The sequence below is a fragment of the Dipodomys spectabilis genome, unplaced genomic scaffold, assembly GCF_019054845.1.
Source record: "Dipodomys spectabilis isolate Male_0828 unplaced genomic scaffold, ASM1905484v1 ptg000871l, whole genome shotgun sequence".
NCBI lineage: Eukaryota > Metazoa > Chordata > Mammalia > Rodentia > Heteromyidae > Dipodomys > Dipodomys spectabilis.
The window spans coordinates 3,432-31,113 of record NW_024871548.1 but is presented as its reverse complement, the minus strand read 5'-3'; the positions used below and the strand labels follow the sequence as shown (position 1 = coordinate 31,113).

General features: G+C 58.6%; 1 protein-coding gene across 1 annotated transcript; it reads left to right on the top strand.

Annotated features, from left to right (window-relative positions):
- Window positions 1-587: 587 nt before the first annotated feature.
- Window positions 588-12,117, top strand: Dera (deoxyribose-phosphate aldolase). The gene is made up of 9 exons (XM_042673485.1): window positions 588-642; window positions 1,479-1,624; window positions 1,956-2,103; window positions 2,340-2,435; window positions 2,885-3,019; window positions 4,722-4,853; window positions 9,836-9,948; window positions 11,553-11,702; window positions 11,875-12,117. Exons 1-9 carry the CDS (start codon window positions 609-611, stop codon window positions 11,929-11,931), a joined length of 1,011 nt encoding a protein of 336 aa, XP_042529419.1. The 5' UTR covers window positions 588-608; the 3' UTR covers window positions 11,932-12,117.
- The last annotated feature ends 15,565 nt before the right edge of the window (window positions 12,118-27,682 follow it).

Genomic DNA, 27,682 nt, shown 5'->3' with positions numbered 1-27,682 from the left:
CGCCGGGGGTCAGGCCCCGCGACCCGGCCCCACCCCAGACAGTGGACGTGGAGCTAAACCCCAGCCCGGGCCGGCGCCGACCTCAGCCGTCACCCCACAGCCTGCGGGTTCATGCCCGGGCCGGCTTCGAGCCGCGGTCCGCAGATCTGGGCCCGCAGAGTAGCCGGGGCCAGCCGGGGCCAGGGCGCCGTCCGCTGCTACACGCACGCGCGCGTCCTCACACTTAGGAACTCGCGGTGCGCGTGCGCACAGCTGTGTGGACCTGCACGCACGTCACACGGCGGTGACGCAGAGGTGGGGGAGGAAGCGCCCTGGGGAGCGGGAGGCGCTGTGACCCCGAGGTCAGGGGGGTCACCTGTCAGTCTCTACCAAGTCGGGGTACCGGGGCCGTTTCGCCGGCGTCCCCGCGCTGACGACCACCTTGGACCGCCCCAGGCTTTGAACCCAGACCCAGCTCCCACGCGGGCCCGCCTCCGGCCCCAGCGACCTGGCGCCAAGCCGCTCTGCGGCTGCTTCCGGCGGGAGGGCGGGACCTGCGTCCCGGGGGCGGGGCCGGCGCGGGCGGGGCGGGGCTTGCGGCCGGAAGGCGGAAGCGGCGTTGCGGCGCGATGGCGGCGAGCGGCCCCGGCGTGGTGCTGTTGGGTGAGCGCCCCGGTCCCGCGCCCTCCCCGGGGGCCGCTCTGGGTCCTGGGCGGGCGGGCGGCGCCCACTGAGCCGAAGGGCTCGGACCGCACCGGATCGGGCCGGGCTCCGCGCCCGGCTTCCTTCCGGAGATCCCGGCTGGGGGGGGGCTCATCGGCGCCTCCCCCCTCCCGCGCCCCCACCGCGCCCCCCTCCCCTCCCCCCGCGCGGTACACTCCCCCCTCCCCCGTGCCCCCCCCCCTCCGCGGGCGGGCTGGGGCGGGCTTTCCCCTCCTGGGCCCCGGCCCCGGGCGGGGTCACGGGGTCACGGTCCCCCTGCCACGGCAGGGCGCGCGTGCCCCCCCGCGGGCGGCCGCGCCCGGCTCCCTTCCCCCCGTCCCTCGGCCCGGGGCCTCGAGCTCCGGCCTGGCGCCGACCCCGAGCCCCGGCCGCGCTCGCAGCGGGGAGTGCGCATGCGCGCCGCCGTGACCTCCCGCCAGGACCTCCCGCCAGCCGCCCCTCACGGCGCCTCGACCCTCACGCACGCCCCGCCCCCTCACGGCGCCCCGCCCCTCACGCCCGCCCCGCCCCCTCACGGCGCCCCGCCCCTCACGCCCGCCCCGCCCCCTCACGCCCGCCCCGCCCCCTCACGCCCCCCCCCTCACGCCGCCCCGCCCCTCACGCCCGCCCCGCCCCTCACGCCGCCCCGCCCCTCACGCCCGCCCCGCCCCCTCACGCCGCCCCGCCCCTCACGCCCGCCCCGCCCCTCACGCCGCCCCGCCCCTCACGCCGCCCCGCCCCCTCACGGCGCCCCGCCCCTCACGCCCGCCCCGCCCCTCACGCCCGCCCCGCCCCAGACAGGAGCCCGGCCCCCGCGAAGCCGCCGCCCAGCCGCCCCGCGCTGGAGCTCGGCTGGATGGGCAGCGTGCGCGTGAACCAGCCGGCCGTGCTCCGCCGGGCCGGGCAGGTCCAGGCCCGCAGGACGGTGAAGCAGGAGTGGCAGGTGCGGACCGCTCTGGCATGTTCCAGCTCGGCGTCTCGCGCTCTGGGCGTGACCCCGGCGCACGCCCAGGGCTGGCGCCCCGCCGCCTGAGCCACGCCTCCAGCCCAGCGTTTTGGCGGTTCCTTGGCGATCAGCCCCTCGGGGACTGCGCTGTCGCGGGCCGGCCTGGAGCCCCGATCCTCTGGATCTCGGCCTCCCCGGTCGCCGGGGGATGACAGGCTTGAGCCGCCGGCCACGGGCTGGGGAGGGGTTGGGTGCGTGGTGGTTCTAGGCCCGGGCCACGCGTGTCCAGTGACGGGGCGGGCAGTGATCTCTTGTCTCCCCCCCCCAGGCCGCGTGGCTCCTGAAGGCCGTGACCCTGATGGACCTCACCACGCTGTCCGGGGATGACACCGCCGCCAGCGTCCGCAGGCTGTGCTACAAAGCCAAGTACCCCATCCGCCAGGACCTGCTGAGCGCCCTGGACATGCACGACAAAGGTCCTGGCCCCCCCCCAGTCCCTCCAGCCGTGCGCACCACCCCGCCTCCCAAGGTGGGGCTGGGAACGCGGTGGGAATGCGGGCTTGGGCCGGTGCGGGTGGCTCCCGCCCGTCATCCCGGCCGCTCAGGAGGCTGAGAGCTGAGGGTCGTGGTTCACAGCCAGCCCGGGCGGCCGGGCGGCGGGCGCGGCGCGGTTCCCCCGCGGTCCCCCGTGACGCTGCGCCTTGGCCCGCAGGCGTGTCCGCGGCTGCCGTGTGTGTGTTCCCGGCCCGGGTGCGCGACGCGCTGCAGGCCCTGAGGGCGGCTGGCTGCGGGGTTCCCGTGGCGTCCGGTGAGGCTCGCGCGGCCCGCGGGGGGCGGCTCGGGCTCGGGCGGGCGCGGGGCGGGGCGGCGCCTTCCTGCGGGCTGGGGCGCGGCGGGGAGGGACGGCGGGGAGCTGCGGCGGCCGCGGGCCTCACGGACACCGGACACCGGACACGGGCTGGAGCAGGGATCCGCCCCTCCTGGGGGGACGGCGGGGAAACGGGGGGCGGCCTGTGACGTCACACACGTGCAGCCTCCACACGCCCGTGACGTCACACGCCCGCGTCCCTCCACACGCCTGTGATGTCACATGCCTGCATCCCTCCACACGCCTGCCTCCCTCCCTCCCCCCCTCCCCCCCTCCCCCCTCCCTCCCTCCCCCCTCCCTCCCCCCTCCCTCTCCCCCTTCCTCCTCCTCCCTCCCCCCCTCCCTCCCCCCCTCCCCCCCTCCCTCTCCCCCTCCCCCCCCCCCTGCAGTGGCCACGGGCTTCCCCGCGGGACAGACACCTCTGCGCACGCGTCTGGAGGAGGTCCGGCTGGCGGTGGAGGACGGGGCCGCGGAGGTGGACGTGGTCATCAACCGGACCCTGGTGCTGGAGGGCCGCTGGGAAGGTGGGTGCGGCCGGCCCGGGCCCGACGACCTGGATGGGGGGAGGTGGGGGGGGTGGAGGGGGGCAGAGGAGAGCCCCGCCCCCGCATGGCCACCGCCCTCCCGACCTCTGCCACCCTCCCCCCCACTCGGGGCCAGGTGAACCCTCCTTCCCACCTCTGCCCCCCGTGGGGCTCACTGATGCTGGCCTCACCGCCGTTACTGTTACTGTTGCTGTTGTTATTGTTATTCATGTCTGTGTGCAACTCTGAGTACTGATGTAGCCCAGCGAAGTCCCGCCTGTCATCCCAGCGACTCAGGAGGCTGAGACCTGAGGATCGCAGTTCAAAGCCAGCCCGGGCAGGAAAGTCCGTGAGACTCTGATCTCCCATGAGCCACCAGAAAACCAGACATGGCGCTGTGGCTCAAGGGGTAGAGCGCCAGCCTTGAGTGTAAGAGCTGAGGGACAGCGCCCAGGCCTGAGTTCAAGTCCTTCCTTCATGCCTGCTTGCCTTTCTTCCTTTTTCCTCCCCCTCCCTCCCTCCCGCTCTCCCTCTCTCATTTGACTGTCGGGTTTGAACTCAGGACCTGATTTTTGCTGGGCAAGCGCCTCTAGCCCCGAGCCCTGCCCCCCCCCCCCCCAGCCTCCCTCAGTCTTCCTGGGTGGGCTCCGGCGCCTCTGGGATTACAGGCGTGTGCTGCTGTGCCCAGCTCCTCCGGCCTCCTTTCTTGGGTCTGGCTCTTGGGCGCTTGCTTGTCTTTGGGGTGCACCTCCCTTGGGGTGCGCTGCCAGGCGTGTTTCCCGGATGGATCAGGTGCAGGCCGTGCATTCTTATCTGGACTCTCTTAGGAGCCCGGGAAGATCATCTGTCTGATTCTTGGTGAGACCCATCCTCGCCCGGCGGCGGCGAGGTCTGCCAGGTCTGCCCACCGGCGAGTGGCTGGGCCTCTTGCGTTTGAATAAGCGGGCATCCATTCATGCATTGTGGGTAGACATCACGTAGACCATCAGCGCCCCCCTCACCCCTCCCAGCTTGGGGAACCTTCAGCCTTCCCCAGGAACATCGAGTCCCTGCAGGCCGCGAAATAACTGCTCAGTAAAGCGCGCTGAGAGGTGGGGATGGGGTTATTGAATCACGAGCTGAATGCGACTTCACTCCCAAATGGCTGAGGCCTAAGGCACACCAGGTTTTTCTGGTTCATTGTTGCTGCTGTTTGTGTATGTGGTACTGTGGAATCGAACCCGGGGCCTCCTGCACACTAGGCAATCGCTCTACCACAGAGCCCTGCTGTTGTTTTCTTTGATCAGAGCCCGTGCTCTGCTCCTTGAGCCACAGCTCCACTTCTGGCTGTTTTGTCTGGTGATTTTATGGGAGATCAGAGTCTCACGCACTTTCCTGCCTGGGCTGGCTTTGAACCGTGATCCTCAGATCTCAGCCTCCTGAGTGGCTGGGACGACAGGCGTGAGCACCAGCGCCCGCCAAGTGCACGTCGTGACACGGACAAAGCTCCCTCTACCAGGGGAGGCCGGGCGGGGCCGGGGAAGGGTGTGAGCGGCAGCAGACCTCCCCACCTCCCCCCGCCCCACCCCGTGTTGTCCTGGGGTGTGTGTGTGACCAGCGATCATGGGAGGCTTTGTCCGTCGATCTTGGGCCCTGCAGCTCCCAGAAGCCCCCCCCCCCCCCCCGCCAGCTCTCTCACCCCCCCATTTCTCTCCCCCCCCAGCCCTGTACGAGGAGATCCGTGCATTCCGCCAGGCCTGCGGGGAGAAGGTGCACCTCAAGACCATCCTAGCCACTGGGGAGCTGGGCTCACTCACCAACGTCTACAAGGCCAGCATGGTGGCCATGATGGCAGGTAGGCCCCTCCCGCTTGGACCGGATTCCGGTTCTTTTATTTGGTCGGGGGTGGGACTTGAACTCAGGGCCTGGGCGCTGTCCCTTGAGCTCTTTTACTACAGGCTGGCGCGCTACCACATGAGCCACAGTGCCACTTCTGTTTTTCTGAGTGGTTCATTGGAGATCAGTGTCTCATGGCCTTTCCTGCCCTGGGCTGGCTTTGAACCTTGATCCTCAGATCTCAGCCTCCTGAGTAGCTGGGATGACAGGCGGGAGCCACCAGCGCCTGGCTCAGATTCTTATTCTTATGAGGGAAACTGGTCAAAATGAAAGCCTCTGGCCTGTTCCCCCAAGGGCCGGCGGGGGGGGGGGGGGGGGGCGCGGATTCTCCTGTGGGAGGGGTGTGAGCCAGGTGCAAATAGGCGTGAGCCCTCGTGAGTGGAGGGCTGGACTCTGATCTTGCTCAGTTCCTGCGCTCTCCTGACAGGGCCAGCAGGTGGCGCCCTGCTCAGCCAGTTGCCCGCCTGTCAGCTGATTATTCATTCATCTACAGATGAACAGCCTTCGCTGATCTTTTTTCTTGGTGCCGATCCTGGGTCTTGAACTCAGGGCCTGGGCGCTGTCCCTGAGCTCTTTCACTCAAGGCTGGCGCTCTACCACGTGAGCCACAGCGCCACTTGTGGTTTTCTGGTGGCCTCGAACCGTGATCCTCAGCCCTCAGCCTCCTGAGTCTGACAGGCGTACGCCGGATCGCCCGGCTCCTGCTTGGGAGTTTTGGAAGAGTGGCTTGCTAGCTCTTCCAGGAAGGAATCCAGATGTTGGCCAGGATTTCCCGCCCCTCCCGACTCCCCCTTTTCTCCGGGAACTCGGGATTGGTTTCTCTTCCCCCCGTTTGGGGGTTCGGAGTGAACGTCTGCCCTTTCTCTCTCCCGCCCAAGGCTGTGTGGGCTCAGCAACTCCTGCGAGCCAGAGAGAGATGGAGACAGAGACAGAGACAGACAGACAGACAGAGACAGAGAGAGAAAGAGGAAGAGAAAGACAAAGACAGACAGAGAGAAAGAGAGGATTTGAACCCGAAAAGCATTTGCAGAGCAGGCAGGACCCTGGGCTGATCTTGGGGCTCCGGGACTAAGTACCTTCCACACAGAGCTGAGCCTCCTCTCCAGTGAATCAATGAGCCGAGAGACCGAGTTCCCATGGGAAAAGGAGCAAAACTCCTTTTTATGAAAGACGGGTTGGTAAAATAACAAACAACCCCCCCCCCCGAACCCCAGAAACTCAACACACTTACCACCAAAAAAAGAGATTTGCGCTGACATGGAGGTGTGTGTGGGGTTCTCCCCCCCAAAGCTTTGCCCAGCGTCATCGCGACTCTCTTAATCCACATAAAAGTAAGCGTCATTTTCCAGCTGGCTTCGTCCGGGGCGCTGTGGATCCGAGTCCATCTCTCTGGAAGCCGGTCCTGCAGCTGTAAACGCCCGCGGGCTGAATCCACATGTTCCCGGCTTCACAGCCAGGGGGCGCTCACAGCCCGTCTTCCCCCTCCTCTCTGCCCAAGCCTTAGAACGGACATCCTAGCTGCCTTTCCCTCTCCCTTCCCCGGGGAGAGACAAAGCAGATACATCTTGATGCGAAAACTTCGTCACTCACGGAAGGTGTTGGCGAAGACAGGAGCCCCGAACCCGGGAAGCTCCAGCAGCACAAGGACAGAGGCTGGCCACAGAACAAGACTGCCCTGCGCCGGAGCTCCCGCCTGCCATCCCAGCTACTCAGGAGGCTGAGATCGGAAGATCATGGTTCAAAGCCAGCCCAGGCAGGAAAGTCTGTGAGACTCTGATCTCCCATGAACCACCAGAAAATCAGAAGTGGCGCTGTGGTTCAAGTGGTAGAGCGCCAGCCTTGAGTGAAAGAGCTCAGGGACAGCGCCCAGGCCCTGAGTTCAAGACCCAGGGCTGACTCCCCTCCCTCACAAAAGCTGGAGAATGTGAGGCCTTCAGCATTAGAGATTTGAGTTCTAGATCAGTGTTTGTGTTCTATCATGAGTCTAAAACACTAAGCGATCCCATCGTCTGGAGTTTCAAATTATTTTATCCTATTGATCTGTGGATCTCTGTATATATGTATGTATGTATCTATCTATCTATTTATTGCCTGTCCTGGGTCTTGAACTCAGGGCCTGGCGCTGCCCCTGAGCCCTTTCACTTAAAGCTGGTGCTCTACCTCTTGAGCCACAGCGCCACTTCCGGCTCTCTGATCAGAGTCTGAGGGACTTTCCTGCCTGGGCTGGCCTCGAACCTCGATTCTCAGATCTCAGCCTCAGTGGTTGGGATGACAGGCGTGAGCCACTCCACAGGAACCCAGCCTGACTTTCAGTTTTCATTTTCTCCTTCCTTCTTCCTCCCGCTGGGACACAGAGACGAAGCTTTGTGGGGCTCTGGTCTGAGGCTGAGCACTGTCGTCAGAGCCTCTGTCTCCCTGCCTCCCTGCCTCCCCCAGCCCAGTCTCCAGCCCTGACCCCACAGTCCTTAAAACCACACCCCAGATTCTTTATCCACCCGTGTGGAGTAACCTTCGCAGATTTCGTTTGAACTTGGGGCTTTGCTTTCTGTTTATGAAGAGGGCTTTTGTTTGTTTGTTTTTAAGGAGTGTCTCATGGTGGACGGCCAGTGTGAATTAGTGTCAGAATTACCGAATTGCCGCCCACAACTCTGGCTAACTCGAATCGGTAATTTCTTGGCGAGCCTGGAAATAATTATTAACGGTGTCGGCGTGAACGCCGCGTAAAAGACAAGCATTCTCAAACACTTTAAATCCCACGATTCATTAGTAAAGTATAAAGTGCAAAGAAGGCATCCGCCGTGCTTTCCCCCCGTAGAATCCCCGTCCACGGTCCACCGGATTCTTTTTTCCTACATCACAAACCAGATTGGCTCCAGAAGTACTTAAAAAAAAAAAATCGTATGTTTTCCCATTGTAAGCTCAGTGCTTTCCCTGCGTAACCGCAACGGAAGCTTATTATGCAGTAATAGCCTTGAGATATTATTATTATTGTTGTTATTATCTTAAACGTACAGCTTTGGTCTGAAGACTAGTTTCTTCATCTCCTCTTGTTTCAACAGAGTTTGAATGAGATCTTCAAAATTGAATAATAATTTGATCCGTTCATCTTTGGGAGTCAGTAATTTTATTTTCCTCTCTCTCTCTTGCTCAGTCTCTCTGTGGTCTCAGAGGTTCGCAAATGAATAGCGGTTCATTACGGGAGCCTGCTTTTAATAACCATTATCCATTATCTTGTAATTAAGACTCTCCCTGTAAGGAATCAGGAAGACAATGCAAAAATACATAGTCCATTTCCTTAATGAACTGGAAATGTTCTCCGTGGCTCTGTTTGCTAATGAGCTGCTGAGCACTCATTAAAGTCGCTGGAGAAAAGCACGAAGATGGGTTTTGAAGACTCGTCTTGCCGTTTGCGGTTAATCTATTAGAATTAAAATTTCATCTTCTATTTTTATCAACAGCTGATTAGAAGTCACTCTGTTTGACCAAATTGATTACAAGCCCATATACAAGGGCAGCTGTTATTTAATGGAAGTTGCTTAATGAAACCGTACCTCGGAGATTTGTAATTAGAGCCCCTTCGAAGAGCTTGGGGTAGCTTTAAGCCCACCAAGAAAAAACAAAACAAAACCAAAAACGATTGTGTAAGGATTGCAAGTGAGGGAAAGGGGAAGTTATAACAGACCCGAAGACTACAGCATTATTCATTTTAATACCTGTAGTTCACTAATACGTTGGCCTCCTAGGTTTCTTCATTTTGTTGGCCTGGAGTTCTTAGAAAAGAACTGGGTCTCTTTCTTTTAATTGTGAGATGATGATGATGATAACTCATTTTTTTTTTTTTTTTGCCTGTCCTGGGGCTTGAACTCAGGGCCTGGGTACCATCCCTGAGCTCTTTCACTCAAGGCTGGTGCTCTACCACTTAAACCACAACTCCACTTCTGGTTTTCTGACTAGTTTATTGGAGATCAGAGTCTCATGGACTTTCCTACCCGGGCTGGCTTTGAACTGTGATCCTCTAGATCTCAGCCTCCTGAGTAGCTGGGATGACAGGCAGGAGCCACGTTTTCTTAAGGTAGAGGAAAAGTACGCTGTGTGTGATTGTGAGGTCCTGTGGGCTGTTTGTGTACCACCGCTGTGGGAAAGTTGTGTCTTGTGTTGCTATGGTTACCAGTCGATGGCCTGATCACTGGAGAGCTGGGGGCCGCTGTTGGGGAGGGGGTTTCTAGAATGATCTGTGTGAGAATGGGTGGGATTTGTGGATGCCGGTGTAATTGGCGTCCAGTTGGATGGATAGATGAAGGGCTCTGTGTGCAAGCCTTTTCCATGTCCATCTAGCAGCGGGTCATGTGCCCGGTCCAGAAGCAAGACACTACAGCGGTGCAGGACAGATCCCTACCCCACGCCATGCTTTCTAGCACATTCTCTCACGAAGAGAAGCATTGGGGAAACTGCTCACTCTAGGGCCGGGGCAGAAGGCAGAGAGTATGTTGTAATACATGAAAATAAACACTCAAGATAAAACCAACCCACATTGGTGCCGGGCACCGTGGCTCCCACCTGTCAAACCAGCCACTCAGGAGGCTGAGATCTGAGGATCGTGGTTCAAAGCCAGCCCAGGCAGGAAAGTCTGTGAGACTCTTCTCTCCAGAAACCTGGAAGTGGAGCTGTGGCTCAAGTGGTAGAGCGCTAGTACTGAGCAAAAAAAAAAAAGCCCAAGTTCAAGCCCTATAGCGGACCAAAAATGGTAATAATAATAGTAATAATAAAATATTCATTTTGGTTTTTCAAAGTGAAAGAAAAGTTGTATTCCTCAGGAAAGGTTGGGATGCAACTCATTTCTTTCCCTGATGTGTTAAAAATACAAACCAAAACAAAAAACGGGGAAAAAGAAAGCTTTTAATGAACCTGGAACCTTTTCTTGTCTCCCTGCTCTTGTGTCAGGGTCTGATTTTATTAAAACGTCCACGGGAAAGGAGACGGTCAACGCCACCTTCCCCGTGGCCATCGTGATGCTTCGAGCCATCCGAGACTTCTTCTGGAGAACGGGAAGGAAGGTACATGGTTGCCTACGCATCTTTGGTCTTCTCTGGGGAGGAGAGACAATGTCATTTATATTACTCCTCACAGCCACGGGCCCTGCGTGGAGGAGGAGCAGGGCGGCGTTACCTTTAAGATAAACGTTGGTTAGCCTGTGTGTGAGGAGGAGCAAAGTGTACACTCGCTCCTCAGCCCTGTGTTCATCCGTGATGATCCTTTATCACCGACGGGCGAACCCCTAAGCGGCTCCTTTAATGAGTTAGTCCTTCATAGAGGGGGGTGATGTCCAGTGAAAACAGGTGAATGATGAAATTACACTCCCCCCCCTCCCTCCCTCCCCCCCCCCAGGAGCATGGACGGAATAACAGAATAACGCTCATGAGTGATAAGCCGCGCGTGGTGGTAGGGAAGCCAGTGCTGCTGCGTCATGGGAAATAATCTTTTTCCTGTCATTACTGAAGGACACACGCACAAATTGGTTTTCCTTCCCCCCCCCCCCTTAACTGTCTTAACTGTTCTCTCCTCCCCTGTCCAGTCTAGGACCAAAAAACCCCCCAAAAGGTATTATGTTTAATAATAGGAGGTGACGAGAAAGTTCTCGAAAGAGATGAACTTGTTAAACACGATAATGAAATACGAGGAAACGCTGGGAAAAAAAATCAAGGAGGAGGAGCAGGCGGTTGGGGGAGCTGTGGGGAGATGCCTGAGCTCTCTCCCAAGGCTGTGAAGCCGAGGAGGGACGTAGTGGCTTTTATCAGCTCTGGGGAAAATCTCATTTATTTATGTATTTGGGGAAAATGGGACGTTCAAAAGGCAGACGGTATGCGGTGCGGTACGCACACCCGTTTTTAAATGAATTTGGACTTGGCTTGTTTGTTGGAGTGGTTCATGGGAGATCAGAGTCTCACGGATTTTCCTGCCCGGGCTGGCTTTGAACCACGATCCTCAGATCTCAGCCTCCGGAGTGGCTGGGATGACAGGCGGGAGCCACGGCGCCCGGCAAGACTTTCCCTTTCCATGAGACATCTCTTTTCTAAACATGTTTTTACCATGATGACAAAGGTGACGGGCAGAGAGGTGACAGTGACATCAGTCGGGTCACGAGCGCGTTTCTCTGTGGACCATGTCCCCCCGTCCCTCGCTCTCTCCCCCAGTGATTCCCTCCCGTCCCCACCCACAAGTGGTAGAGTTCATTCTCCACCTGGTGTCCCGTGAGGACCCCGGCTGCCTCGGTTTCCCCTCTGTCCCCCCATTTCTGTGCCCCCTCACCCTCCCAGAGACAGAGAGACCCACCCAGGAGACAAAGAGAAAACAGCAGCAAAGAGAAATCCCTCCTGAGACACCTCTCTAAACCCCGCCCCGGCCCGGCACCGTGACGCACGCCTGCAGTCTGAGCTGGGGCTCTCTTGTCTCTTCCAGGGGTGCAGACGCGTCTTTGTTGTCTCCTCCCGTGATTTTGGGGTCCCAGGGAAGTGGGGTGCATTGTCCTCCATGTGTATCGGGATGCAGGCACTGGGCCAAAAAAGCAACAAGGAAGGAGGGCAGACGGCCGGCCGGCCTGCCAGGCGGTGACCCTGCGGGAGGCCGGCCTCGGCTGACGGGTCTCCCCCCCTCCTCGCAGGTGGGGTTCAAGCCCGCGGGCGGCATCCGCAGTGCGCGGGACGCCCTGGCCTGGCTGTCGCTGGTGAAGGAGGAGCTGGGGGACGCCTGGCTGCAGCCCGGCCTCCTGCGCATCGGGGCCAGTGGCCTCCTCCTGGACATCGAGAGGCAGGTGAGTCGGGGCCCGCGGCCTCCACGCCCGGGCCTCCCCGGCCTGGCCTCCACCTGGAATGGGCCGGGGGCGGGGGACCCATTGAGACCCCCCTCCAGGGCTGAGTCTTACATAGGAGCTAAGGGATCTCTGGAATGATCTAGAAAACACTTTTACATGCCTCCCCTGGCAGATTTACCATCACGTGACTGGACGGTATGCTGCCTACCACGACCTGCCCATGTCCTGACCGGGCCGGTGCCCCCAGGGCCCTTCCAGACCTTCTAGAAGTCACCCCGCACACCACGGCTGAGAGGGCCAGAAGTAGGGGACCAACCTCGTGGCTCCGCCTGTCATCCCGGCTACTCTGGAGGCTGAGATGTGAGGATCGCGGTTCAAAGCCAGCCTGAGCAGGAAAGTCTGTGAGACTCTGATCTCCAAAGAACCACCAGAAAACCAGAAGTGGCGCTGTGGCTCAAGTGGTAGAGCGCCAGCCTTGAGCGAGAGAGCTCAAGGACAGCGCCCAGGCCCTGAGTTCAAGCCCCAGGACCAACAAAACAAAAAAATAAAAGCACGCACAGCGTTACAATAAGATGCCTGCAGGGAGCAGCTCGGGGTGAATCCGCTCTCTCCCAGCCAGCTGCCACGGGGCCGGGTTTTCGCACGTGTGTGTGGGTAGGTGCGCGTGGGTAGGTGTGCGCGTGGGTGGGTGCGTGTGGGTGGGTGCGTGTGGGTAGGTGCGCGCGTGGGTGGGTGCGCGTGGGTGTGTGGGTGGGTGGGTGCGCGTGGGTGGGTGTGCGTGGGTGGGTGTGTGGGTGGGTGGGTGCGCGTGGGTGGGTGCGCGTGGGTGGGTGCGCGTGGGTGTGTGTGTGGGTGGGTGGGTGCGCGTGGGTGTGTGTGGGTGGGTGCGCGTGGGTGTGTGTGGGTGGGTGCGCGTGGGTGTGTGTGTGGGTGGGTGCGCGTGGGTGGGCGCGCGTGGGTGGGGCGCGTGGGTGGGTGCGCGTGGGTGGGTGAGCGTGGGTGGGCGCGCGTGGGTGGGCGCGCGTGGGTGGGTGCGTGGGTGGGTGGGTGGGTAGGTGTGCGCGTGGGTGGGTGCGTGGGTGGGTGCGTGGGTGGGTGGGTGCGCGTGGGTGGGTGAGCGTGGGTGGGTGCGCGTGGGTGGGCGCGCGTGGGTGGGTGCGCGTGGGTGGGTGAGCGTGGGGAGGTGTGTGTGGGTGGGTGCGTGTGGGTGTGCACGTGGGTAGGTGTGCGCGTGGGTGGGTGCGCGTGGGTGGGTGCGTGTGGGTGTGCACGTGGGTAGGTGTGCGCGTGGGGGTGCGCGTGGGTGGGTGCGCGTGGGTGGGTGCGCGTGGGTGGGTGCGCGTGTGGGTGGGTGCGCGCGTGGGTAGGTGTGCGTGTGGGTGTGTGTGTGGGTGGGTGCGCGTGGGTGGGTGCGCGTGGGTGGGCGTGGGTGTGTGCGTGTGGGTGGGTGCGTGTGGGTGGGTGCGCGTGGGTGGGTGGGTGGGTGTGTGCGTGTGGGTGGGTGCGTGTGGGTGGGTGCGTGTGGGTGGGTGCGCGTGGGTGGGTGGGTGGGTGTGTGCGTGTGGGTGGGTGCGTGTGGGTGGGTGTGCGCGTGGGTGGGTGCGCGTGGGTAGGGGTGCGCGTGGGTGTGCGCGTGGGTGGGTGCGCGCGCGCGTGGGGTGTGTGTGTGGGTGGGTGGGTGCGCGTGGGTGGGCGCGCGTGGGTGGGTGCGCGTGGGTGGGTGCGCGTGGGGGGGCATTTCCACGCCCCGTGTTTCATCCCCGCGTCTGATTTCCTCCTCCCGCCGTAGCTGCGTTTAGCACAAAGCAGCGCCCCGCTGGGCAGAGCCCAGGATGGCCGTGGCCCCGTGGCGCGGGGCTGCTCGCGGCCGCCCCGGGCCTTTCCTCCGCAGCCCAGCCGCACAGAGTGGGTGGGGGAAGCATGGCCGAGACCACAGGGGGGAGCAGCCCGGCTGGGACCTCACCGCGCATCCGAGGGGAGGCGGCGGCGGCTGGAGCCCGTGCCACCCGTGTGGGCAGCCGGGGCCGGCCTCCACCCCCCCACCCCACCCCCGAACTGTCCAGAGCCGTCCGCCCCTCCGCCGAGCCCTCGCAACCGGCAGCACCAAGCACCCTGCACCCCACAAGTACGCCCCACGTTCCACGCTTGAGGTCCCTGGGTCTGGAAGTGGGGGTGTAAGGGGGGGAAGGAACTGCAGCCAGCCTTTTCCGCGTTGCACATGTGGCCTGACACACACACACACACACACACACACACACACACACACGGTCTGGGGTGTGGCAGACCGGCCAGGATCTCCTGACTCCCCAGGAAGCCGGGCGTGACCCCCACTCCCAGGAGAGACCTGGGCCGGCCTCGGTCACTCTGGCTGATGTAGTGACACTCGTGGAGATGGCCCGCCCAGCGGAGCCAACCTTTCCAGTAGCTCTGGGGGTCCCCAGGGTCTCGAAAAGAGACCCCCAAACTCAACACTCTTGCATTGGTTATTGTTGGTCCTGGGTCTTGAACTCAGGGCCTGGGCACTGTCCCTGAGCTCTTTCACTCAAGGCTGGCGCTCTACCACTTGAGCCACAGTGCCACTTCTGGCTTTCTGGTGGTTCCTGGGAGATCAGAGTCTCATGGACTTTCCTGCCTGGGCTGGCTTCGAACCATGATCCTCAGATCTCAGCCTCCTGAGCAGCTGGGATGACAGGCATGAGCACCGGCGCCTGGCTCACACACACCTGATACCTTGAAGGTCACCAACAGCAAGGACACGGAGTCTCCTAGAAGCAAGGTGGGTGCTGTGCATTCGCGGGGTGCTGGGGACCACGATGTCCCCCTCCGCCATCCTCACCGATGCCAGGGCCAGCTTAATTTCTTTGTTTTTAAGAACAAACCTCAGTTTACCCAACAGAGGAAGAGAGTGGACAGAGCCCTGGCCAGAGCGTTTCCCCATTGACCTGCCTGGGGTGGGGAGCCCCCACCCCCAAATAAGACCCCTTGAGTCCATTTCAGGATGGCCATGCGCGTGGCTTGACTTGTATGTTCTGGAAAGTTAGGGAGGGGAGAGGTGTGTGTGCACGATCTGACCCAGGCCGTGACTTCAGAGGGCCCCACAGACACTCTCCCGCCTTCCCATTGGCTTACACGCCCGGGAGTGTGAGCACACGGCCATCTCAGTCCCTCTGAGAAGACTAAGAAGAGCAGCGTCCCGCCAGGCCTTGGAGGATGGAGCAGCCCGGGCTGGCGGGCCGGGCAGCGGGCAGCAGGGGCCTGTCACCATGGCAACCGCTGGCCCTGCGTGGATTGGCTGTTGTCATGGCGGCGGTGGTGATGGATGGCCGGGCACAGCCAGGCTGGGCGCGGAGGGAGGGAGAGGAGCACTTGAGATGGAGTCACAGATTTCAACTCATCGGGAGGGGGGGACTGGGCCTCAGGGGACCCCAGGGGTCTGGGGGGCCTTCTAGAAGCCTCTCAGCTGGGGAGGGAGATGACCCTCATCCCGGCCTCTATTCCAGCCACCAGAGGGAGGGTTGGAGGGGACCACCGCTCCTTCTAGTGGAGGGGGATCAATGAAGTCCAACGAGAGCCCAGCGCAGCCCAGCCCACTCTAGCCCGGCCCAGCCCAGCCCAGAGCAGCCCAGCGCAGCCCAGCCCAGCCCGGCCCAGTGCAGCCCAGCACAGCCCCAGCCCTGCACAGCCCGGCCCAGCCCAGCCCAGCCCAGCCCCAGAGCAGCCCAGCGCAACCCAGCACAGCCCAGCGCAGCACAGCACAGCCCACCCTAGTCCAACCCGGTCCAGCCCAGCGCGGCCCAGCGCAGCCCAGCCCAGCCCAGCCCCAGAACAGCCCAGGTCGGCCAGGCCCAGCCCAGCACAGCCCAGCACAGCCCGGCCCAGTGCAGCCCAGCTCAGCCCAGCCCAGCACAGCCCGGCCCAGCACAGCCCAGCACAGCCCCAGAACAGCCCAGGCCGGCCAGGCCCGGCCCAGCACAGCCCAGCACAGCCCGGCCCAGTGCAGCCCAGCACAGCCTGGCCCAGCACAGCCCAGCACAGCACAGCCCAGCACAGCACAGCCCAGTGCAGCCCAGCACAGCTCAGCACAGCACAGCTCAGCACAGCACAGCACAGCACAGCCCAGTGCAGCCCAGCACAGCTCAGCACAGCACAGCTCAGCACAGCACAGCACAGCACAGCCCAGTGCAGCCCAGCACAGCACAGCCCAGCACAGCTCAGCCCAGCCTGGCCCAGCCCACCTGCTGCTCAGCCCAAATGATGTCACCGAATGGCGTAGCTGCCATCTTGGGGGAAGGTGATGCTGGTTATCTTCAGCAGTGAGCGAGTTCCACATGCACACGCGGCGCACACACATGCACACACACACACACACACACACACACACTACATATCTACATATTTATATAGCCAATACCCCCGGAGAGATGGACACCGGACACCCGCACGGCCTCCCCTGTCCAAGACAGCGTCTCCCCCTCCCCCTCCTCCCCGTCCCCCTCCTCCCCCTCCCCCTCCTTCCCCTCTTCCTCCTCCTCCACTTCCTCTTCCTCCTCCTTCCCCTCCTCCCCCTCCCCCTCCTTCCCCTCCTCCCCTCCTCTTCCTCCCCTCCTCCTCTTCCTCCTCTTCCTCCCCTCCTCCTCTTCCCCCTCCTCCTCCTCCTCCTCCCCCTCCTCCTCCTCCTCCTCCTCAGTCTTCCTCTCCCACACCCCCTTGGGCTGGAGGGGCGATGTCTGCCTGGCTCATGTGCTGGGTCCAAAGGGCTTTCGGATCCAGGACCTGGAGTTTGGACCTGAAATGGAAATCCTCTCGTTTGATGTGGGAAGGGTTTGATTTCTGTGTGTGTGTGTGCGTGCGTGTGCATGCGCGAGTCTTTCCAGTGCGACTTTGATCTGAGGGTGTATCCACTGGTGGATCATCGATGGCCTGGATCGATTCCTCCCTGGACGTGGGCCGGGAGAAGCTTCTGGGTGAGGCCGGCCTGCCCGGCCTTTGAGGCTGCGCAGGTGCCCGGCTGCCCGGCCTCCTCGTGGCTCGGCTGTTGCCTGGTTTCTGTTGTTTGTGGTGTCAGAAGCAAGAGCAGCAGCTCCTCCCTGAGGGTCACTGCGAAGGTGACCCCTGACCCCTCCAGGCCCCCCCAGCTAGCACCCAGGACCAGGATGCGGAGGACGGGGAGGCCGCGCCCATTCATCCCTGTGGATCTGGCTCTGGCTTGTTGGAGTATGTTTGCGTTGTTGGGTGGGGCGCACGGAGCTCAGAATGGGACAGGGCCGCTGCCATTTTTTGGGGGTGTCAGTGGATGGGAGTCACTGTCAGGAAGAAGGAGACGGGGAGAAGACTAGGGAGTGAACCCCAGCTTTCCTCTGGGACAGGGGGTGCTGTGATGTCTGATTATCGTGGTTGATCCACGGAGCAGTGTGGAGACCCCCTGAGATGACATATTGATCTTTTTCCCCCTTTATTTATTTATTTATGGGGAGTCTACTTAAAGGGAAAACGCTAGAAGGCCAAAGAAACCTGCCCACCGATCCAGCTCTTGACTTTGGACGTAAGGGATTCCATGTCGTTTGCACACGCTGCCTGGGATCCTCCTCCACAATGTGAACGAGAAATGCAACTGCTGATGCTCCCGCCTGCCATCCCTGCCGCTCAGGAGGCTGAGATCAGAGGATCACCATCGAAGGCCAGCCCGGGCAGGAGAGGCCGGGAGACTCTGATCTCCCAGGAACCACCAGAAAAGCAGAGGTGGCGCTGTGGCTCACGTGGTAGAGCGCCAGCCTTGAGTGAAAGAGCTCAGGGACAGCGCCCAGGCCCTGAGTTCAAGTCAGTGGAATGGTGAAGTTTTGCTGCCACTTTGTTCCTCTGAAATAAAAATGAAATAAAGCTCTCCGTCTCTCTCTGTCTCTCCTCCTTGTGGCTGATTTCCTGTTTTCAGCCCCGGGCTGGTGGCCAGACTTTGGTTTGAGCTGCAAGAAACAGACGAAGAGCTTCGGAGCTGATAAATATTTGATTTGGGAGGTAGGGAGCGGCGTGAAGAGGGGGGGGCGTTGGCCCGGCGGGACTGGGGTGTCAGATGGTTTGCAAGGTCACGGGGAAGCCAGCCGGGGCGTCGGGGGGCTGGGTGCCGCGGCCTGTTCTCTGGCTGACCTACAGATCGAGCAAACCCAGGCCTGGTACCCAAGCCTCAGCTGGGGGGCGGGGGGGGGGCGGGGGTTTCTCAGCTTTGCTTTCCTTCTCTCCCCTAACCTGTGATAAATATTGTATGTCCCAGTGGCAGCCGGCAGGGGTGGGGGGTGGGGGGGATGATGGATCGTTGCTCAGTGATATAGATATGTGCCTGATGTGTTATATGCAAGATGAATGGTGGAGAGAGAGAGAGGGAGGGAGGCAGCTGGTTATGCATCTAACAGCCATCTCTCAGACTCCAATGTCCAGGTGCTGGAATGGAGGATGGATTTTTATCTTTGTTAGTCTTTTCTGGCCTCCCAGATTTATTTCATTTAGATTTTTGTTGTTGTGGGTCGTGAGATTTGAACTCAGGGCCTGGGCGCTGTCCCTCAGATCTGCTCAAGGCTGGTGCTCTACCACTTGAGCCACAGCGCCACTTCTGGTTTTCTGGTGGTTCACTGGAGATCAGAGTCTCATGATCTCTCCTGCCCAGGCTGGCTTTGAACTGTGATCCTCCGATCTCAGCCTCCTGAGTATCTGGGATGGCAGGCAGGAGCCACCCGCACCTAGCTAAAGTGCTTTTGTTTTTGCTCATGGTCTTCGCCTGTGTTTACCTTACTTTCCCACCGGCATCAGATACTCTGAAAGAGATCGGGTCCTTTAGAATCACAAACCACCAGGCACCGGTGGCTCCCGCCTGTCACCCCAGCTACTCAGGAGGCTGAGATCTGAGGATCAGGGTTCAAAGCCAGCCCGGGCAGGAAAGTCCGTGAGACTCTGATCTCCAATGAACCACCAGAAAACCGTGAGTGGATGCCACGCCTACTCCGGTGGAGTCTGCTTAGCATGGGAAACCTGCTTTCTGATCTGAGAATGGGGCTTCAAAGAGGCCTACCTCCTGGAAAAGGCTGGCAAGCCCCTGGGAAAGATGTGTTGCTATTTTTCTTTTCTTCGCTGTATAAGAGCGCCTATTAATCTTTTACTGTTTCTGCTGCTCATTGTACTTACTCATGCTCAAAGTTCCCTTATTTAAGGCTCTTTCTTGGAAGTGTTGACGACTCCAACATCCGATGAGTGTCTTAAAAATATGACTAACTCACCAGAGTTAAGTGCTACCCTGAAAGCCCCTCTTCTGGAGGCTAGTAGACAAGTCATAAGTAAATATAAAAGTATTGGGGGTTTCATGACGTCACTTCAGCAGAAGGAATTGTTTGTAAGAGATTTACAAGAAGCTGTAGACATGGCTAGAGCAGAAAGAGTGTATGGCTATTGGAGACTTTCCTTTAATCCTGAAGCATATACAATAGACCCATATAGATATCCTGTAGATAAGAAAGATGTAGAGGGATATTTAGACCAAAAGCTAAATAAGATTCCTAAAAGGTTGGTAGATGGAAGGTGGCAATGGCTTATTAGAGGAAAACGGTGGGATCCTCCATTATCTAGAGGACCCCAAAGACTTCCCCCAGATCCATAGCCTTTTACAGGTGTGTATGATAAGGATGGCAACCGTTGGGTAAACTACTTAGGAGAAAGAACTTCCTATTACTCTCTTTCATTTACTGAGAGACTTGCTAGATCTAGGTCCCCTTGGTGCTTACTATCAAAGAAGGAACAAGAAAGATCTTATGAGACAGTTAAGGCCTCTATGGAGAAGAGTAAACGATTATGTGAAGGGTTACAGAGAAGACACTATGAGCTTGAATTTGATCTATGGCCAGATTTAACTAAGTATACTGAATATCATGATTTTGGGCCAGAAATTGGGGACCCTGTAAAGAATGACAAAGAAGCACAATTGCTTAGAAAAGATTTGAAACGCATAAAGTGCAAAACTAAACAAAAGTAACTATGAAGTACTAGAGTTCGTGCCTTTCTGCCCAGCACCTTGCCCATATGCTCTGGTTAATGGTTAATTGGTGATAAACATCGAAACCCATTGTATTTCTTAAAAATAGAGGTAAAGCCGAAAACAAGCTCGTCATCTAAAAAACAAGATCAGGCGACCAGCTGGTGACCACCCAAGAATGAAGCCCTGCAGCAAGGTTGTGTAACCTTCTGCCCTTCCTCATGGAGACTTTGCTATAAAAGCTTGTCATCCTCTGCATAAATCGCACTCAGCACTCAGCACTCAGCACTCAGCACTCACTCCTCCTGTGTGTGAGTTGTGTTTGCCATCTCCCCACCTGTTCCAGTTCCTCCCCTAGGTGTCCTCCGTCATCCCCACAGAGCCGGTCCGCGCAAGTGAAGCTGTGGCTTAAATGTTAGAGCGCCAAGCGTGAGCCAAAGAGCTCAGGACAGTAACCTAGGCCCTGGGTTCAAGCCCCTGCCTCTCCATTAGAAATGAGTCATTAGTGCGTAACCACGCCATACTTTGTTTTAGTTTGTTCTTCTAATTTATCCCTTATTATAAACAGTATCACAGAACACTATTACAAGCAATATTTCATAAATTAAATGTCAAGAAGTAAAATAACTGGGTCCTTCACAGCCCTTCTATCTATCTATCTATCCATCCATCTATCTATCTATCTATCCATCTACCTATTCATCTATCTATCTATCTATCTATCTATCTATCTATCTATCTATCTATCTATCTATCTATCTATCTATCTATCTATCATCTGTCTATCATCTATCTATCATCTGTCTATCATATCTATCACCTGTCTGTCTGTCCATCCATTCACCTACCTTTCCATCAATCTATCTATCTATCTGTCTGTCTGTCTATCTATCTATCTATCTATCATCTATCATCTATCATCTATCTATCTATCATCTATGTATCTATGTATCTATGTATCTATCTATGTATCTATGTATCTATGTATCTATGTATCTATCTATCTATCTATCTATCTATCTATCTATCTATCTATCTATCTATCTATCTATCTATCTATCTATCTATCTATCTATCTATCTCTTTGAGATAGAATCTGTCTAGGTAGCCCAGGCTGGCCTCAAACTTGTGATGTCTTGCCCAAGCAGCCGGGGTTACAGGTGTAGGCTACCATCCCTGGCGGATCCGCTGACCTTCATGCTTGCTTTAGCCGGCTCTCTGGCATCTTCACCCCTTGTGGTCACCGATGAATTTGCAGCGACTTGCGTGCATCTTCCTGCCCTTCTCTCCGCTCCCATCAGCTTCTCCGTCCTGAAGGGAGATTTATTATTTTAGGGAATGTATCAGCGGTGCAGTACGCCTTGAGCCAATTTAGGTGTGTGTGTGTGTGTGTGTGTGTGTGTGTGAACACAGCAGAAAACGAGGGAAGTGCAGTGTTGATGCAGGCTGCAGCTCTGGGGCACGCGTAGAGAAGTCTCTGGAAAGCAGGATGTCAAAGCTGGGGACCCCAAACCTTTGCGAAGGTGAACTCTGGGTAAAGCCTTGTATTCCGTGGGATCCAGGGCAGGCTGTCACTGGACCCCTGGACGGCAGAGTTAAGGCTTAGATCGAATTAGCTATTTCAGCTAATTTCAGGAAGGATTTAGATGACACTTGGCGAGGCTCAGTCAGGTTCTACCTCGCCGCTTTGCTCCTGTAGAGTTGGATTTTTATTACTTAGGAGGCCAAAGACCTTTAAACAATATGCTGTTAAATTTTTGGGGGGGTGTTCAGTTGTTTCTGCACAGCTGTGTTCAGAATAAGTCTGGGCTGTGAGTAAATCCTCGTCACCTGCATTCACAGATTCTAGGAAGATGCGTCTCTGGCGTGCACTGCTTGGATTGGGGGAAAACCCTTTCCTTCCCAGCAAGGCACGAGGAGGCTTTCTAATGGTCAGTCATCTCCAGGCAGTAACGGGGCCCTTCCTGGAGGAGAAGGTAAAGGGGACTCACATGGCTGAAGGTCACCGGCAGGAACCTGCTGACCATGTGTGGGAGCTGCTTTGATTCCACGGAACGCCTCTTCCTCCAGAAGACATCTAGAAATGTCCCCATGGCATCCCACCCCATGAAGAAACTCCCCTCTGCCCATGGCTTCCGTGTGTGAGCCAGAGGAAGAGACAGATGAGCACAGACGGTAGACAGACAGACAGACAGATGGATAGGTAGATAGACGGATGGATAGATGGATAGATAGATGATAGATGGATGGATAGATGATAGATGGATAGATGGATGGATGGATGAGTGGATAGATGGATAGATGGATGGATGGATGGATGGATGGACAGATGGATGGATAGATGGATAGATAGATGGATGGATGGATGGATAGATGATAGATGGATGGATGGATGGATGGATGGATAGATGGATGGATGGATAGATGGATGGATGGATGGATGGATGGATGGATAGATGGATGGATGGATGGATAGATGGATGGATGGATAGATGGATGGATGGATGGATAGATGGATGGATGGATAGATGGATGAGTGGATGGATGGATAGATGGATAGATAGATGATAGATGGATGGATAGATGATGGATGGATGGATGGATGGATGAGTGGATGGATGGATAGATGGATGGATGGATGGATGGATAGATGGATGGATGGATGGATGGATGGATGGACAGATGGATGGATAGTGATAGGTGAATGGATGAATAAATGGGTGGATGATAGATAAATGGACGGATAGACGGATGAACAGATGGGGAGATGAATGGACGGACAGGTGGATAAATGGGTAGATTGATGGATGGATAAATGATAAATGGATAGATAGATGGACAATGGATGAAGATGCGGGAAAGACCTGTCTGAGCATGAGTCCTCCCGCATGGTGCCATCTGCAGCCCTCTGCGCATGCGCCCTCCTGCATGGCGACGCCTGCGGCCCTCTGCGCATGCGCCCTCCTGCATGGCGACGCCTGCGGCCCTCTGCGCATGCGCCCTCCTGCGTGGCGACGCCTGCGGCCCTCTGCGCATGCGCCCTCCTGCGTGGCGACGCCTGCGGCCCTCTGCGCATGCGCCGGGCCTCTGCTCAGCGCGGGACTCCCAAGCTGACGTCTTCACAGGTGGAGAGAGGCTCGCGCTTCTGTGACGTCCACTGCACACGCACGCACACGCGCGTGCACACCCCGCACACGCGCACACACTAACACACTCACGCGTGCACACATGCACACGCGCGTATACACACTCACATGTGTGCACACACGCACAGACACACTAACACACGTGTACACACGCACACACACATATACACTCACGCGCGTATACACACAGTCACACAGGCACACACACCCATATACACACTCAGACATGCGTATACACACTCACACGCATGCACACACACCAACACACATGTGCACACACAAATGCACACACGTCTACAACCCACATGTGTGCACGCCCATGAATATACACACATGCACACACAAATATACACATGTATACAACATGTGCACACACGAATATACACACAACTCACACACATGGACACACACACAACTCACACGTGTGCGTACACATGAATATACAAACATGCAGACATACTAACACACACTTGCACACGAATATGCACACGTATACAACACACACGTGCACACACAAAATACACACATATACAACACATGTATGCACACACCCACAAATACATGTGAGTCCACACGTGTGCACACATGAACATACACACATGCAGCCACACTAACACACATATACATACACTTGCACACACATGCAGACACACTGAGCCATTCTCACACATACACAATACACACACACACATAAAGACATTCACACATACACATACACCCATAACACCCGTACACATGCATATATATACTCACACATAAACACACGGACACAGTTCTCACACACACACGTGAATGCACACATGCACATACACAGACACATTCACACATACACACTTACAGATTCATATACACACACATACACACGTGAACACATTCTCACACATATACACACGAATGCACATGTGTTCATACACACATTGACACACATGCATGTACGCAATACACACGCATAGTACAGACATGTATACACCCTCACTGCACACGCACACACTACACATACACACACGAACATATTCTTACACATATACACATGAATGCACACGTGTGCATGCAGAAACACTGACACACATGCATGTACACAATACACATGCATAGTACAGACATGTATACGCTCTCACACAGCACACACACGCACACTACACATGCACATGCACACATAAGCATTCACACACACACACGCACACACTACACATGCACATGCACACATAAGCATTCACACACACACGCACACACAGAAACTCAAAGGTGACTTTGGTTTGGGAAGGGAGCGCCATGGAGGTATTCTCGGAAGGCTTGCGTCCCGTCTCGCGGGCTTATCGCCCGCACAGCAGTGTTTTAGAAGTGATAAACTTCAAAGCCAGAAAACGGGCTTTTGTTTGTTTTCCTGGCGGGTAGATAAGTGTGCGAGCGAGCGTCCTCCTGCGGGATCTCCTGTCAGAGCGTGGCAGGAAGGAGGTGTGGGCAGGCTCCCCGAAACACACACACACACACACCAGCCAAGAAGCACGTCCCCTCTTCTGGAAGTTTCCCCCACGGGTCCCCGGCAGCATTCCTATGGACCCGTTAGTCACCGATCTGTGCAAAAATTTCTATTGACCTGCACGGCCTTGACCGGGGAAAGGGCTGAGGGGTGATGGGAAGGGGGTGATCGGATGCACCCCGCTGCCCAGGACTGGGCCTAAAGAAAGCAGAGGCGGAAGGAGGCAGGGACTGAGATCTGCGGCCTCTGATGGCTGGTACTTGGTCATGACACAAATCAGCTCATAGAACCCCTCCCTCCCCCCTCCCTCCCTCCCTCCCTCCCTCCCCCCCCCTCCCTCCCTCCCTCCCTCCTCCCTCCTCCTCCCTCCCTCCCTCCTCCCTCCCTCCTCCCTCCTCCCTCCCTCCTCCCTCCTCCCTCCCTCCCTCCCTCCTCCCTCCTCCCTCCCTCCTCCCTCCTCCCTCCCTCCTCCCTCCTCCCTCCTCCCTCCTCCCTCCCTCCCTCCCTCCTCCCTCCCTCCTCCTCCCTCCCCCCCCCCAACCCCAAAGCTGCGTGGGGAAAAACTCATTTGTCTGTCTGAACTCAAGCCAAGGTCTTGGGATGACCTCTGTGTGGCTCGTGGCTACATCTCCTTGTGGGAGTCGGTTGGGCCTCGTCCAAATGGTCTCTTGGACTTCCGGGAGATCGTGAGTTCGAATCCTCGGCCCGTCTGATCCTCCTCGCGTTCCCTACACACAGGTAGGTGGGAAAGCACGGTCCTTCCCGGAAGATGGCCTCCAGAGAGAGGCTGGAAGGCCGTGCTGTCCCTTCTCAGACGAAGCTGCCTTTTGTGGTTCTGGAATCTTCCTCTGGTGACTCTGAATTCTGCCCATCTTCTCGCTGTTAATGACACATCCACGGGATTCTCTCGGTGAGAGAAAGAGAGCATGGCTTTTGGAGACAAACAAACAAAACTCAAGCTATCTGGGCGCCGGTGGCTCCCGCCTGTCATCCCAGAGACTCAGGAGGCTGAGATCGGAGGATCATGGTTCGAGGCCAGCCCGGGCAGGAAAGTCTGTGAGATTGATCTCCAATGAACCACTACAAAACCAGAAGTGGAGCTGTGGCTCAAGTGGTAGAGCACCAGCCTTGAGTGAAAGAGCTCAGGAACGGCAGCACCCAGGCCCTGAGTTCAAGTCCCACGACCACACACACACACACGCACACCACGCACACACGCACACACGCACACACACACACACACACACACGCACACACGCACACACGCACACACACACACACACACAGCTTGAACTAACTGCAGACAGTATGGAATCTGAACCAGTCCAGCTGAGGATAAAGAAGACGAGACGTAGTACAAAAAGAAAATGAGAAAGAAAAAAAAACACAAAGCAGGATTCAGGGCCACCCGAGTCTATGCGTGGTAGGTTCCACAGGGCTGTTCACGGACGTTCTGGAATGTTCTGGAACCTGCCGGAGGATCCGAGAAAGCCTGGAGAAGCAAATCTGATGGGCGGCCGGGTCTCATTTTGTTGTCCTCCAAGGCTGGACCTCCGCTGGGATGACAGACATGCGCCACCCTGCTCTTCCGGAAGGGAAGGTCCCGGGTTCAAGTCCTGCCATTGTGTCTCCTCGCCTTGGATGTCCCTTACACAGCACGGGCCCCCCCTTTGCCCGGGTCTCCCCGTCCCTCCCCTTCCTCCCTCCTCCCCGTCCCCCCTCTTCCTCCCTCCCTCCCTCCTCCCTCCCAAGGACCCTGGACCTCAGGCCATGAATGTCCCCTGGGGTCATTCTCGGGCCCCAAAGACCTTCCCGGTGTCAGGGAACGCTTCACCCCAGCAGGGCGGGCCCGGCGGGGTTCAGGGGAGCGTGCGTTGCACACCTTGCACGTCTGGGCCCCTGGGAAGGCGTGGGGGGGATGGGGCGTGGGGGGGTGCTGGTGACACGTACCCCTGGCACAGAGCGATGGACGAGGCGGTCGCTGATGGACTGGGGGTCAGGGCTGCGCCCGAGATCCCCGCTTTGGACATCTTCATGGGCCTGGGGAACAGAGCACCCACACCTACCTGGGGGCGGGTCCCGTCCCTCCCTCCCTCCCTCCGGCTCCCAGCCTCCTCCCTCCTCCCGCCCTCCCTCCTCCCGACGCCTCCCTCCCTCCCTCCCTCCTCCCTCCTGCCCTCCCTCCTCCTCCTCCTCCCTCCTCCCTCCTCCCTCCTCCCCTCCCTCCCTCCCTCCCTCCTCACATCCTCCCTCCCTCCCCTCCCTCCCGGCCTCATCCTCCCTCCCCTCCTCCTCCCTCCCTCCTCCCTCCTCCTCCCTCCTCCTCCTCCCTCCCTCGCCTCCCTCCCTCCCTCCCTCCTTCCTCCCGCCCTCCCTCCCTCCTCCTCCTCCCTCCCCTCTCTCCCTCCCTCCTCCCCCCACGCCCTCCTCCTCCTCGCCTCCTCCCTCCCTCCCTCCCGCACTCCTCCTCCCTCCCTCCCTCCCTCCTCCCTCCCTCCCTCCTCCTCTCTCCCTCCCTCCCTCCCCTCCCTCCCTCCTTCCCTCCCTCCCTCCCTCCCTCCCTCCCTCCCTCCTCCTTCCTTCCTTCCTTCCTTCCTTCCTCCTCCCTCCCTCCTCCTCCCTTCCTTCCTTCCTCCCTCCCTCCCTCCTCCCTCCCTCCCTCCCTCCCTCCTCCCTCCTCCCTCCCTCCCTCCCTCCCTCCTCCCTCCTCCCTCCCTCCCTCCCTCCCTCCTCCCTCCCTCCCTCCCTCCTCCCTCCCTCCCTCCCTCCCTCCCTCCCTCCTTCCTCCTCCCTCCTTCCTCCCTCCCTCCTTCCTCCCCCCTCCCTCCCTCCTTCCCCCTCCCTCCCTCCTCCTCCCTCCCTCCCTCCCTCCTCCCTCCCTCCCTCCTTCCTCCTCCCTCCCTCCCTCCTCCCTCCCTCCCTCCCTCCTCCCTCCCTCCCTCCTCCCTCCCTCCCTCCCTCCTCCCTCCCTCCCTCCTCCTCCTCCCTCCCTCCCTCCCTCCCTCCCTCCCTCCTCCCTCCCTCCCTCCCTCCCTCCCTCCCTCCCTCCCTCCCTTCCTTCCTTCCTTCCTTCCTTCCTCCCTCCCTCCCTTCCTTCCTTCCTCTCCCTCCCTCCCTCCTCCCTCCCTCCCCTCCCTCCTCCCTCCTCCCCTCCCTCCCTCCTCCCTCCCTCCCTCCCTCCCTCCTCCCTCCTCCCTCCCTCCCTCCCTCCCTCCTCCCTCCCTCCCTCCCTCCCTCCCTCCTTCCTCCTCCCTCCTTCCTCCCTCCCTCCTTCCTCCCCCCTCCCTCCCTCCTTCCTCCCCCCTCCCTCCCTCCTCCCTCCCTCCCTCCCTCCTCCCTCCCT